This window comes from Hyaena hyaena, unplaced genomic scaffold (assembly GCF_003009895.1).
Source record: "Hyaena hyaena isolate Hyena2069 unplaced genomic scaffold, ASM300989v1 scaffold_82, whole genome shotgun sequence".
NCBI lineage: Eukaryota > Metazoa > Chordata > Mammalia > Carnivora > Hyaenidae > Hyaena > Hyaena hyaena.
Window position 1 is genome coordinate 1,697,345 of NW_024080713.1, and position 13,940 is coordinate 1,711,284.

Here is a 13,940-nt window from a genome sequence, read left to right on the forward strand (position 1 = left end):
GAATTCTGGGACACCCAAAATTCAAAGGAGGTGGGTTGATCGGGCAGGAAAATGGGCTGAGTAGTTTGCTGATTGAGCCAAATCAGCTGTGTCGGGCATTGTACTAGGGCTGTTTAGCAACAGAGATGAAAGACAAAGTCTGGCGGTTCCTTACCTGCGAGGGTTTTGTGGTTTTGCGGAGAAGGGAAATCAGGAAATGTTGACACGATGGCATAATGAGAACCTGCAAGGTGCAGGGGCTGGGGACCAGGACAGGGGTCACCAACATCGTCAGGAGTGCCAGGGCAGGCTTCCAGAAGGGCATGCAGGCAGCTTTTAGCAGGGCTCGGCGCGAGAGAGGCAGGAAGGTCCGAAGCAGGGACGCTTGGCAAGAAGGAGCCTGCGCAGCGAGCAGGCACGGAGGTGGAGGCAGATGGGTCTGCGGGACGCAGTGGGGGCTGAGGGGCTCCCAAGGTCTGGATTTCTCTGGGTTACTCTGCGGAGGCAAGGGCATGGGCACAGTGGGAGGTTTCCAGTTACCCACAGAGGGAGCTGATGAGCACAGAAGGCAGGCAGAAGTCCACAGGGTTGGGGGGTTCTTCTCCAGTAGGGTCAGAGATGTGGATGGCTGGATGGATCACGGCAAGCGGGTGGGGCAGGAAGCGGAGCATACGGGTGGAAGGTGGGTGCGGTTCAGGTTGGCTGGGAAGCCTGTGAAGCCAGGAGGAACAGATAACGGCGGGGCCGGAGCCTGGCGGTCCTGAGGCCCGAGAACACTGGCCATGGAGGGCAGGACAAGAGCACCGGTGAGGAATCCCTGTGTGTGGCTGGTGGTTATGTACAATGGTATAGTCACTGCGGGTAAGTCTGGTGGTTTCTCAAAAAGTCAGGCATTGCCATTTAATCCAGCAATCCCACTCTGAGGATCGACCCAAAAGAACTGAAAGCACGGATTCATTTTTACATACCGATGTCATCATTCGCAAAATCCAAAAGGTGGAAACTGACTTACCATCAACAGACGAATGGATTATCAAAATGGGGCATATACATACAATGCGATATTATTCAGTCTCAAAAAAGGAAGGAAATTCTGCTATGTGCCAAGGGCTAGGGACAGGGGCAATGGGGAGTTATAGTCTAATAGGTACAGAGCTTCTGTTCGGCTTGATGAAAGTTCTAGACACGGCTAGTGGTGATGACTGCCCAACAGATGAAGTTGAAATGGCCTCAAGGCCCACCCTCTAAAGCCGTCCCCGGTCATCCTGGCACACTGTAGGTGTAGTGGTGGGTTATGAACGCATTCAGGGGTATTCAACAATTTCTGAAGGGCTAAATAACTTCCAAAGGATGTTGCTTGTCACAGTAACCTCTTTAGCCTGATAGCTAGTCTGGTTCTAGAATAAGTAAGCACGCCAGGCCACGTGTACAGTGATTTGAAACAGTTTAATGTAATTCCAAGACAAAGTGTGATTACATTTCTACACATATACAATATGCATATGTGAGTTTACAAATTTTAATTAATAACTCGTTTCACCTCAGAGACCGAAAAAATGATCAAAAAGAAACTGTGAGTAACAAGCTATAACATAGTTCACCACAACGGGACCCCCCCCTTTCTCACCCTACAGTTAGTAATATTACAATTAAAATAACTATATTCTTCTATAATTTTTTTTCTGTTAAAATCATCTCATAAATTTACAATGCTATTATTAGTTTCCAAGACTAATATAAATTCACTCCATTTTTCTACAACGAAAATGATTATTAATTTAGAAGCACACGACATCATGATGAAAAACACAAGCATTTTTAGTAGCAAGGACTTGATCAGTTAAGAATTATTTTTCTTGTAAAACATTCTAAAGCCAAGTAAAATATCCATTCTTATAACATACCTATAATATGAGACTAAGGAATAGGTTACATATAGGTCTACAACACATTGGTTTGTTTTTTTTTTTTTTTAAAAAAGTAGACATTTATAAATAAAAAAGAAAAGAGGGACAATTCACATAGGGAAAAGAGGTACACGAGAAAATACTGTTGCACGCAATAATTTTCACAAAGATTAACATGGATTAACACTTTTCATTACAGAAACCGTACAGTGAAGGAACACAACAGACCGGGGCTTTCTAGGGCTATTGGGCTGAGATGACCTGGTGGAGGAAGATGGAGACAAGGTGACCTTGGGGAGGGAGCCATGTTCCTTGGACTGGTGACCACTCGTCACCGGGTCTCCTCTTCCCGGCTCTCATTCTGGGGAGTGAGTCTTTCTATCCAGTGTCCGGAATTTATGGGCAGTTGAAAGGTAAACGTGCCTACAGATCTGTTCTCTTTCCACCCTGCTGGGTCCCGCTTTCGGAAACGTGATATAATATCAGAGGCTGCAGCTCAATACGCGTGGTCAAAGCAAAATGGGATGGAAAATTCCAGTCATTCTGATTTGCTGCCCCCCTCCCCCATCATCCATCTATGCCCAGGAGGCTGGGGACCCAGAGAGAGCAGTGGCACCCTTCAGGGCCACCTGCCCCCGCTGCAGTGAGGTGGGTGACAGGAACCGGCGCCATGCCTCGGGCCACTCAGGGAAGGTGCGGCCTGCGGCCACCCGGCTCGGCTACTCTGCCGACGCTGCCTGACTTCTGGAAGCTCCTCTTCCCCCTCATCCGTAAAGCTATACTTCTCCTAGCAGAAATTTGGTTTGATATATATATACACTAACATATATATCAACGTCTATATCTATACAGTGATTCTACTAAACTAGAAAGCCTGCCGCCCCAAAGTAGGACTTCCTGGTCTACTTCATTTGGTTAAAAAACGCACACGAACAGGATGAGGAGATGCTCTGGGGGCCGGAAATGATTGTGCCCTGGAAAAGCCACGGAAGACAGCTTTAAATGAGCAGTAACACAAAAGCGAGAGGGAGGGTGACAGGGCGGCGAGAAACCCCCAAGACGGAGGCAGCGCCCGCGGGGTGGGGGTGGGGGTGGGGGTGGGGGTGGGGGTGTCTGCTCGGAAGCGAGGAGAGGCGAGGGGGGTGGGGGAAGCCTCGTGTTCCACTCAGAAGTCACGGAAAAGCTACAAAGGATGGGCATGGTCAAGTCACTTTCCACTTCCCAAGTTCTTCCTTATAACCTGAGCCGAAAACTATTAATTAAAATAACAATAATAATATTAATAATAATAATGAGAAATCTATTGCCCCTTCAACCGAGCGGGGGAATATTTGACAGGGAGGCAAGACCACTGCTCATGAGGCCAAGTGGGTCCTTCTCCCTGGCTCTTGAGAGCGTCCCGGGAGTCCTGGGTGCCAGGAGGGGGGGCTGTGGTGGTGGGAGGGTGGAGGCTGAGGTGGCCGTGGAGACACTGCCCCCACGCCAGCCAGAGGTGAGGAGGCAGCGCCAGGAGAGAGACGTGTGGACAGGGGTTGAAAGGAAACTAGAGAGAGCAAGGGCCAGAGCCCTTTCACAGATACAGCATATTCGCTTTTTTTTTTTCTTTTTTAAAGCTAAATTCTATGCTTCTAGGTTTTAAACACATGGTTAAGCCCCAAACACGATGCCATAAAATTAATTTGGTTAGTTAAAGCAAAGGCCAAAACCAGAGGAAAAGCAGGAGCATAAGGAGGGGCGAGATAAAAGGTATTTTACCCTAACATTTGTAACGAGAACATACTGTGCACAGAGTTCACAGGGAAAACACACACGAACGGTTCCCTGGTCCCGGGTGTTTTGCACTTTTTCGAGGTCTTCTCTGCTAACGAATGCCCTTTATCCCAGCGGGTCCTCTGCCCCTCAGTACAAACCCAAACTCTTAGGGGAACCAGCACTTTCTAGCCTGTTCCTGGAGGACAGTGGGGCCTTCTCTCGGAAGCGACGCAAGGAAGATGTCTACTCCAAGGGGCTCAATGCCCCACTCCCCTCCCCCAGCTGCCCAGGTCCCCCAGCCCCCCACCCTGCTCAGCAGCACTTACACAGTCCCTAGGAAGCAATCTAGCTCCCCGGCTCCCACCGGCCTAGGCTTCAAATCTAACTTTGACAGAGAGTAAAAAGTAAACACATCCTTTTGTGTTTATTTTGTTTTAAAGAAGAAAAGGAATTACTGACAGCAGATATATGGAAAACCTGGCCAGTGAGTACGGGCGTAGGGGCGTATGACTGCCCCACTGCAAAACACCGATCAAAGTATTGCCGGGGGCCCAGAAATAGCAGCTGTACCTTCAGGGCCACCTGAATCCCAGTGTCTTCTACTGCCTGGTGACTGGAAGTCAGTGGATTGACAGGAATCAAACATTCAAATCCAGACAAAAATCAATGAGCCAGGAATCTGTTCTGTCTGCCTCGTCCACGGTGTCATAGAGAAGGCCTCTTTGGAGACAAGTGTTGATACGACATGGCACGAGGTGTTCACATCTGGCCCAGGCTACGGACTCACCCCTTCCCACTCAATCCAGAAACCTGTTCACAATCTCTCGCGTTCACGACCAGCAACGTGGAGGGAAATGGGCTACACGCAGTATGGTTAGAAAACATCTGCCTTGGAGGGGCAATCGCCGGGGTTTGAAGATGTCAGTTATGAACAGAAATTTTCTTTAAAAAGTACCAGTTTGAATGTAAACTATAAAACACTTTAACTATAAAACGTAGCCAGAAATATGCTTAAGTATCCACAGTCAATTATGTAGTCTACGCGTGTAAAAGGTGGCTCTCTCGCGATCTTAGAAGGCTAACAGCATTTTACAGTAGCTAAAAACATATATACTCAACATGTGCATTTGAATATCACATTTCATTACGACACACAAAGAATGCTCTCTTCCTTGGTTTAACTTTTGTTGTAAAGATCAGCTGTTTTCAGAATTCGCTTTAGCAACAATGACCAGGTGTGCATTAATCATTATTTGCAGCCCACACAGAGTTCATAGTCTTTTAAATCCCAAGATCAAGCTGGCTACATGATTTCAAAAAAGGCTAAAACCAGGATGAATGCCCACATTTGAGGTAATTATTGCCATTAGGTCACAGTTTGTGTAAGGTAATGTATCTAAAACCTTCTTTAAAAAAATCTTTAGGTGTTCTGTTGGAGTTCCAGAAAACCTATTGAAACCCACCAGGATCTTAAATGCTGATTAGTTGGGTTTGCTTCCAATGGAGCTGAAGTTCTAGAAGGTTCTAGAACTTGTGTAAACTACCTAAGAATTTAGGCAAACAAGCCTGGAGCCAGTCGATAAAGAAGTTTTTTTAAATAAAGAAGAAACAAAAACCCCACCCCAAACAACTGAGGAGATGTTTCATAACAAAGGATAACAGTTTCCTAAAAAATTAAACATTTCTTCCTAAAGCATTTCTAAATTCTTGTCACCTTTCAACCAAATTAAAAATGCTTCTGTGTTACCATGATTCTCATACTGTGGCAAGAGACCCTCCTTCCTTATGTTCTAAAAGTTGGCTGAGTTTTCTGTTTACACAACTGTTTCTTCCACTTCTTTGAGAAAGCTATCTCAAAAGAAACCCTTATTTGGTTCCTCTTTCCAGGAGTCATCTTGTTTTTCTCCCCATCCCCCCACCCCTTTTTTTTACACAAAGAAAAAAAGTTCCTGGACACCAGACCCACACACGGTATTTACACATTTGGTGTGAATCCTGCATCTGGTTCTACCCAGAGCTGACGAGTCGATCGATTTATAGAGACCAGAGTTGTCATGATATTTATCAGTGCAGTAAAAAATAGCATTTTAAAAAAAATATATACCTTTAGTATTGCCTTTCTAGAATTAACTATAAGCAAGAAAAAATTATTATTTTTTTTAAAAGAAGAAAAGAACACTTTTTTTCTTCACTCGTTAAGAGTTTGTTGTAGCAGCACTACTAAAGCTAGTTGGTACGCTGGAAAGGAATCTAAAACGACTTCTACTATGAATCAAAAGAAACGCCCCTAAGACTTTCTCTAAAAGTCAACTGCCTTCTGCCCCTTCTGCTTGCATCCGGGTCACGGGTCACGGCTCCCTCATCATTCAGAACTTCTGCTGGGGATGGTGCGGGGTGACATTCCTTCAAGGCTTTTCTCAGCGCGCACGCGCACGCACTGGAGAGAGGCTGGCGGCCGTGGGCCCGGTTTGGGACCAGGGACCGGGGCAGACCCTGGGTCCAGGCCCGGCTCCCTCACTAGCCGTGTAGCCCTGGGCACGTTGCCAGCTCTCCAGGCCAGGCGCCACATCTGGGAAGGGGCTGATGGTGCCCCTTTCAGAGCGCTGTTGTGAGACTACATGGAACGAGATGGCCGATGAGCAATTTTTAGCAGTGTTTGGCACACAGTAAACAGAAGTACCATCAAATGGTTCATCAGAAAACACGAAGCCGCTCATTGCTGTTCACTAAAAAAGCGAAACCAAATATCTCAGTGAAGTCCTGCTTAATGAAAATTTCACTAGAAACGTGGAGATTCGGGACCGCCATTGTGTTTCCTGGTTTTGACATGTGCCACTTTCTCAGAGCAGCAGCTTCCTCATCTGTGAGTGGGGCGGCGATGAGGTGAGCTCGTACAGGGATTGGCATGGGGTCTGGCGGACTGAAAGCATTCAGCAAATGCGGGCTATTGCTTCCTTGAGGGACACTGTGAGTTTGTCTTAACAAACGGGAGTCAGTCAACAGAATGTTCTAACGCAGCGGTCTAGACTGGGGGCCCTCCACGACTTGCGGGGATCAAGCTGGGGGATGTAGGAGGATCTCTGAGGAAGGGCACTCTGCAGGAAGGTCACTTCTCATTAGCGCTCACTGAGTCTGAAAAGAGCGACTGGCTTGGAGCTGGCCCTGCGGAACTTCTGGGAGCTGCGAGAAAGATGTGAGAAAGCCTTCCACTAGCTTGGGCCACTCTAGCGAGCCTCGGTGCCAAAAGCCTTCGGAAGGTTTCTATTGCTTTTAAATGTCTTTCCGTCATCTTCAGTTCTCTAGTAGCCCAACTGAGATTTGACTGAGTCTAGTCTGCGCAGGGCAGAAGTGAGTCCTAAGGCATCAAAGTGGAAAAGTACGGACACCCCCAGAGCAGCTCCAGCGTGCACGGGACCCCCAGATGCAGCTAAGCTTCCTGGCAGAGGGTTCTCTCCGGTCTGTACCCGTGGTAACATGACATCAGTTAAGCCCACGTATTTGTGAGGCGCCTCCAGGTTCCCAGTAGCAGCATTTAGAGTTACTAATCTCCACTCCTCTTAAGAGATGAATACAGTTTGAAATAAACGCAATAAAAAAAGAATACAAGTCAGGAGAGAGGAAAGAGAAAGACAAATGGAATTGCATCACTAATGATGTCATTATTGCCGGGAAAGGAAAGAGAGGAATGCCATTCTGTCCCTATCTGGAGGTGTCTTTGAGAAGGGTTCTTTGGCTAAAGAGAGGAACATTTCACCTTCCTTTCCAGTTTGGTGAGGACATCTCTGGCCTGCTCAATTTTGAGGCTTCCCCATCTGAAATCTGCCAGACACGTCAGAAAGAACAGCATGGAAAGTGCTTCCGGGGCTGGAATGTTTCCTGGCAAAATGGCTCACGCTGGCATTGTGCAACTGCAGGCCAGGCCTGCGCAGAGTCCTCGCCTCCCTGTTGAATTCCCTCTGCTCCGTGCGGGCACCCCAGAGGGCCTGGGGTGAAAGCTGGGGCCGGCCCACGGACACACTTTGTTTCACCAACCACAGCCCATCAGCAGTAGCTCCTTAAGCCTCCTCACCTCCTTCCTCCGGTTTCCAAGAAAGTCTGCTCCACTCACGTACACACACTCACACAACCGAAATCCTCCGCCACACGCTTGTTCAAAAATGAGTGTTTGCACTTTCAAAGATCTGGTCAAGGGAAATCAGCCTGTTAGCAGATGTGCTAATCTCACCTTCCCTTCCTTACGTCCAACAATCTGGTGTTTGGGCGGGTTGAGTCTTCCAGGGTGAAGAGGGCAAGGCCAGCTGGCTCTCCCAGCCTGCAAGCCACTCACCGCCAGCAAGGCCAGAATGCAGGTACAGTCCAGGAGACAACCGTCGGGTTTGCCTCAACCCTTCCTTTCCCTCTGAATTCGATCAACCACATGCACCACTTCACAGTATTAATTGGCATCGAGCCTCAGACTCTCCCACCCGTCGGCCTGCTCACCCCTTCCCTTGGAAACAGCCAAAACGTCATCAAAGAGGCACTAAGCACAGAAGCATATCCACCTGTGCTTCCTGAGGCTGCAGTCAGCTGGTTATCCTTGACCTGTCCTTTTAAACCTTCCCCTCTTCGTCTTTGCTATGCTTCTTTATTTTGAGCCAGTGAAGAAGAGATGATGCTCTGGGTTATTTGGGGCTGAAACAAGGCTGAGGTTGGCATCCCTTTACTTGGGAGCTTGGTCCTAGGGACGGGCAGGTTTTGAGTCACCCGACTGGTCAAGGTGCCTCAGAGCCAAAGGACGGGCCGGGAGGTCTGGGCAAGCGCCAAGGAGCGCACAAGGAGCGGGGCCTCTCCCACTGGGGTCTTCTGCTCCCCCAGCTCTGTGCTTGGGGCTGGAGGAGGAGGGCGGGTGGGGACGAAGGGAGTAGGCGCTCGTGTTTGCCGAGCGCCTGCAGGGCTGGGTGCCGCCTGAGAGAGTCTTTTGTCAGGAAGCTTCAGCAAACCGGCATCTCAACTCAAAGCCCATAGTTTCTGGGTTTGGTGGGCAGTGCGTGGGCACCTCAAGCCGATTAAAGAAAGGCCCTCACACACAGAGCAGAGCCCACAGAGGGCATGTGCCCCTCCGCTGGCCAATGCTTTCTTTCGGGGGGGCTGCACCCACAATGTCCAAGAGGTGCTTGACGTCGTCAGCGCTCCTCTGGGCTCTGGCCATCCCTCTACCTTTATTTTGGCTCCTAGTTCTGGCCCTAGAAATGCGTGTTGAAAAGAGGTACTTGGGGGAGCAAGCGGGAGATGGGAGAAGTGGGCAGTGTGGTGAATGAATGGAAGGCAGGGAAGTGAGGCTGAAACTTCCCAGGGTAAGGTACCACCGGCCTAGCACCCTTAAGTCAGCTCATTCCACTCAGTGGCTTCTGGGAGGGGACACAGTCTCTGCGCTGAAGGAGACAGGCCACACTCCTGGTGCGCTGATGGGGAAAGGAAGGACATCTGGTCAGCTCTGGGCAGAGGGGCTTTCTTCTGCATGACAGATAAGCATCAGATGCGAGGCAGGCCAAGAATCTAGTTAGCAGCTTCCAGAAGCATAGGAGGGCACAGAGGCTGTAGGGAAGAGCCACAGCTGAGAGTTTGGCCCAGGAGATGCCACCTCAGACCTCCCCCCAGGCCATGAGAATCTAGAAGGTGACCATGTTGTCAAGAGTCCCATCTGGCTGCACAGAGAAAAGGCTTGGATTCTTCTTCAACCTTTTGTTCTGTGGTCGATCTTTCTCGACGGCTCTTTGTGGACCAGAAATGACAAAAACAATTTTCCTAATTCCTGTGTCTTTCCTTTTTTTTTTTTTTGTTTTTTTGTTTTTGTTTTTTTGTCTAATAAAACTGGACATCCATATGTCCTTCCTGCCTACTCAGAGACTCACAGATATAATAAAATAAGTTTAAATATTAAAGAGAAAACACAAAGATACTGGGAATAAATGTGCACTTAAAACCCCAGCTAAAATATCAACATGATGAGAACGATAATAATTACAATGGTAATAACCAAAATAATTAGTACAATAATATTATCTTTATGAGCAGCATGGAACTTTCATTCCTGATCTGGAAGAAAAGAAAGAAAATAAGAGAGGATAAGGTGAGAGAATAAGAGACTTCCAGCTTAAGTAGACAAAATGAGCTTCTTTAAAATGGAAGGCTATGTTGTCTTCCCATAAGAGATGGGATCAAGGAAAGGCTGGAAGTCAACTGCGCAAGGGGATCAGGACGCGACCCAGCAAGGTGAGGAGAGTGTCATTTGCAGCCAAGACTTCTGTCTCTGGTCCTGAGGAGACGTTCTGGGGCTCTGTTGTCACCCAGCTGCCACAAGGCAGGAACAGGTGGATTTTACAGGCCGGTGTGGCTCTGGCTCCTGGCTCCTGCACTCTCTCTGGACTGGCCATTTTCCCTGTGGTCTTGGACAGAGGGCACTTCCTCACTTCTGGGTAAAGAATATCGATCAACTGACGGGTTGGTGGCTCCACAAGGAGATGGTCTTGTCCTGGGATGAACCGCTCACAGGCTTTCCTACTGGGGACACGGGGCTGCCTGTGTGTCTCCGGTGGGCCGTGGGGTCCTTCCTTCCAGCCTGAGGCCTGGGCTAAGCGGGTTGCACTTTGGGGACCCATTTCTTTGTTAGATGGGCAGAATTTATGGTTGGGGAGGGGGAATTTCCAGAGTTATTTCACATTTCACAGCTAACAGCTAAGGTAGTGGCTTGGCTTCATGACTGAATCAGGCTGGATAGCGCTATAAAACCACTGTTCACAGTAGATGGTTAAGGGAGACTGTGGAGGGGGGTGGGGAGTGTGAGGACAAGCTGACGAGACCGGGAGCCATCTCTTTGCACCTTGGAAACTTGGCTTTGGGATCGGTTAGGACTCAGCATCGAGAATCAGACAATTAGGACCACCCTTCCAAGCCGCATCTGTGACCAGAGTCTGCCAACATTCACATATTCAAGAGTAATTTGCTACGAATGGAGCTCTCCCTACTCCCCACTGGCCTCAGCAGTGTTCGAAGCCTGAGAAAACTTCCAGAATGTATCAAAGGTGCAAAGAGGGCAAAGGGCAAATTTCTTTGGAAACTTAGGTGCCTGTGGGAGTGTTCCAAAGTGCAGTGTAAGACCCCCCCCTCCCCCCAGTGACCCTCATAAATGTCCCTCCGACCTTCTGCCCACCAGACCCCTCTGAAAACCAAAGCCAAAGTCGAGTCTTGGGTAGGCCTGGTAATGTGAGGAAAGATTCAGCAGCAAACAAAGGTTGATGGTTGTCTACAGAGGGAAGGATCTGGCAAAATTGTGAGAGCAAAACACAGTCAGTGGAACCAGAGAGAGGGGCAGGGCCGTGGGGCGGGTCCGAGAGCCTGGCGCTGGGTACCGGGCCTCCTCTCCTCTGTCCCTTCCATATTAGGAAGGAGGTAGCCGCCTGGCAAGGCCAACATTGCCACAAACACAGCTGGGACCTCTGCTCCCATGAGAGTAGAGCTGGTCCAACTGTGGACTGGAGGCCGAGTGGGATGAGGGTACAGGGTGGGGAGTCTCTCTTGCTCTTTGTCTCCAAAATAAAAGTTGGATTTGTCCACCCGCCATCCATCTCCCACGTCTCTCTCAAGATCCATGGGTGCCCCCCATGCCACCATCATCTCCCTGATGCCCCCCTGCTAGCAAACAGCTCAAAAAAGACAACAGATATTAAAGTGAAATAAAATAAAAATTTCAAAAGAAAAGAAAGCAAACAAGGAAAGACCAGAGTAAAATCTACAACAGCACAAAAGAAGAGCTGAGATGATGTGACTCGCCTCAGGCAGCTTCTTGGAGTACCATGGAAATAAACCCTCACACCGCGTCTGTCGGTCGGTAAGGCACTAGGAGGGAACGGTGTAAAATCAAGGATGCGAGAGCCGTGATGGCGGCGCCGAGGGACACACAGGGAGGGTGGCATCCGCGCTCACACCCACACAAACTCGTTCACGCTCACACACCTGGACCACCACACTGGTTACATGCCTATGTTATACCACTTTTTTTTTGTGCAATTACATTGAGTAATAGTCTATTGGTATCATTGGAGTTGAACACAAAGTAGAAAACGGGTGTAGACTGCTACATTCTACTAGGGTGTCGGCGACGCCCACTAGCCCTATGCTACGTGACTAGGGATTGATTCAAAGAGAAAATAAATCTTCAGGAAAGAAAAAAAAAAACAACCCTAAAGTTTTGCAACACACGTTATTAATGACACCGGAGGAGTAACATTGCTTAGGGATTTATCCAGAGTGCTCAGGGAGAGAAAATGCGCCCTCTGCTAGGGGGTCTTCCTTCAGCCCCAGCCACCCCCCTCCAGTCCTGACAAATGAGCCAGAACTGGGCTTTTGCCAACCCCACGCCAGCCCCCAGATATCAGCCTCCTGAGGCCATGGCCTGACCTTCTAGAGGGCTGCTGACTCTTTAGAGTTCTGGAAAAATCCCTAATTCTTATGTTCCATAATTAAAAATCTATTGGATTTCCATATCAGGTGTCCCTGACAGCAAATTCTTAAATGTCACTTGCCGTCATATGAAAATAATCTTTGAGAAGTTCATAGATAAAGTTCTTCAAAAACTGGGGCCCCCCATTTCCAGAATCTTCCGTTGCTCTCTTCTTCTCCTTTCCAGTTTGGTGCAGAATGGGTTCGTGAGCTGTGTTTTTTGTTACTGACGTTTTCTTTTTTTTCTTTTTCTTTTTTAAAATAAAAAGCATAGATTTCCCCCTCCTCAATCCCTTCTTTTTTAAAATGTTCTCTTCTCTGCTCTAAGTCCCCCCACCTCCTAGTTCAAGTTTCATCTGTGTCCGTCCCTGCCCCCTGCCCCCCCTGCCCCGTTGCATTGTTTGTGTGCCGCATCTTCAGTATAAAAAGCCCAGCTCCCACCTCACCCCTCCTCCCTCCTCCCCTCTGGCCATCCTCCCTCCCCTCCCCTTCCCTTCCAGTGTTTATATGTAAGGGTACTGGTTGACCTTGGCGGGGCTCAGTGGGTATCCAGTGTAGACGGTGGAGGCCGGAGAGGCGCTGATGTAGGTCTGGTGGGCAAACTGGGCTGGATACTGACTCGGGTGGATGGTGGGCGAGGGCAGGACCCGGGGGCCCATGCTCACGGGGACCTGATGGACGATGCTGGCCGGGTAGGCAGTGTGCTGCACGGTGTGACGTGCCGAGCCCTGGGAGGCCACCAGGTGGGCCACGGTGCCGGTGGAGCCCAGGGCCGCGGGCGCCGTGTAGGTGTAGAGGTGGGGCTGGGTGGGGAGGTGGGCCGCAGCGGCAGCGGCGGCCAGGTGGGGGTGCACGGTGCCGTGGCTGGGGCTGTTGTGCGGGAAGGAGTACGGGGCCTGAGCCATGGTGGGAGTGATGTAGGCCTGCTGCCGGCGGTGGCTCCCGGCGCGCTCTGCGGTGATGTGCTGCTGAGCCTGGAGGAGAAGCACCAGGAGAGGGCTGCGTTGGGGGCCAGACGCGCGGGAGGAGAGGAGGGGGAGGCGGGGGGGGGGGAGAAGAAGAGGAGGGGAAGAGAGAAGAGTGAGGAGGGGGAGGTTGATGAGCAGGGGAGGGGGAGGGAGCAGAGGGAGGGGGGAGGGAGGAGGGAAGGGGGGAGATGGGCCATGGGGAGGAAGAGGAAGAAGTGGGAGGGAGAAGGGGGGAGGGGAAGAGAGAGATGTGGGAGGGAGGAGGAGGGAAAGAGAGAGAAGTGAGAAGAGGTAAGAGAGGAAGGGGAGGAAAGAGAGCTGGGGGTAGGGAGGAGGGAGGACAGAGGAGGAATAGGGAGGAGGGAGAGGGGAGGGGGCCAGAAGCCGGAGGAGTGACAGAAGGTGCCCCCCTTGCAACGTTAGCCTGGACCGAGAAAGGGCTGGATGATGGCAGATCAAGCCGGCTGAAAAGGTAACAGGAGCCGGTGTGTCTCCTCAGAGCACATGGGGCTGGGAAGTGTCCAAGGAGCCCCTCTCTGAGTGACAAGCGCTTCCTCCCTCGCGCTGAAATCTTGTTCTCTAACATCCCAGGCTCTTGGGAACTTTGCTGTTTGAAGTTAGGTTTGTATGAATCTCGCCCAGAGAGCCAGAGTCACAGTGAATAGGGACGCGGCCTCAGTTTACCGAGTGCACCGCTTCGGATGAGGGGTATCTGAACACAAACTCCCCCTTCACCGCGCCTCCACGGCTTCTGAGGAAGCAGGCCCCTGAGTCCGCTTGGCAATTCAGACCTGCCACAGACCCTTTGCACACAGGCCGGCTCTGCCCGCGGAGACCCTGCTTGTTTAGAATT

At 50.0% G+C, this 13,940-nt stretch overlaps 1 protein-coding gene across 5 annotated transcripts in view; it reads right to left on the reverse strand.

The window, feature by feature from the left end:
• Positions 1-12,614: 12,614 nt before the first annotated feature.
• HIPK2 (homeodomain interacting protein kinase 2) overlaps positions 12,615-13,940 on the reverse strand; it is a 176,660-nt gene continuing 175,334 nt past the window's right edge. For all 5 annotated transcript variants that reach the window (XM_039233991.1, XM_039233989.1, XM_039233988.1 and 2 more), the window contains one exon: positions 12,615-13,093. In XM_039233991.1, the coding sequence (XP_039089922.1) occupies positions 12,623-13,093 (471 nt within the window). In that variant the 3' untranslated portion in view covers positions 12,615-12,622. The remainder of the gene's footprint in view (positions 13,094-13,940) is intronic.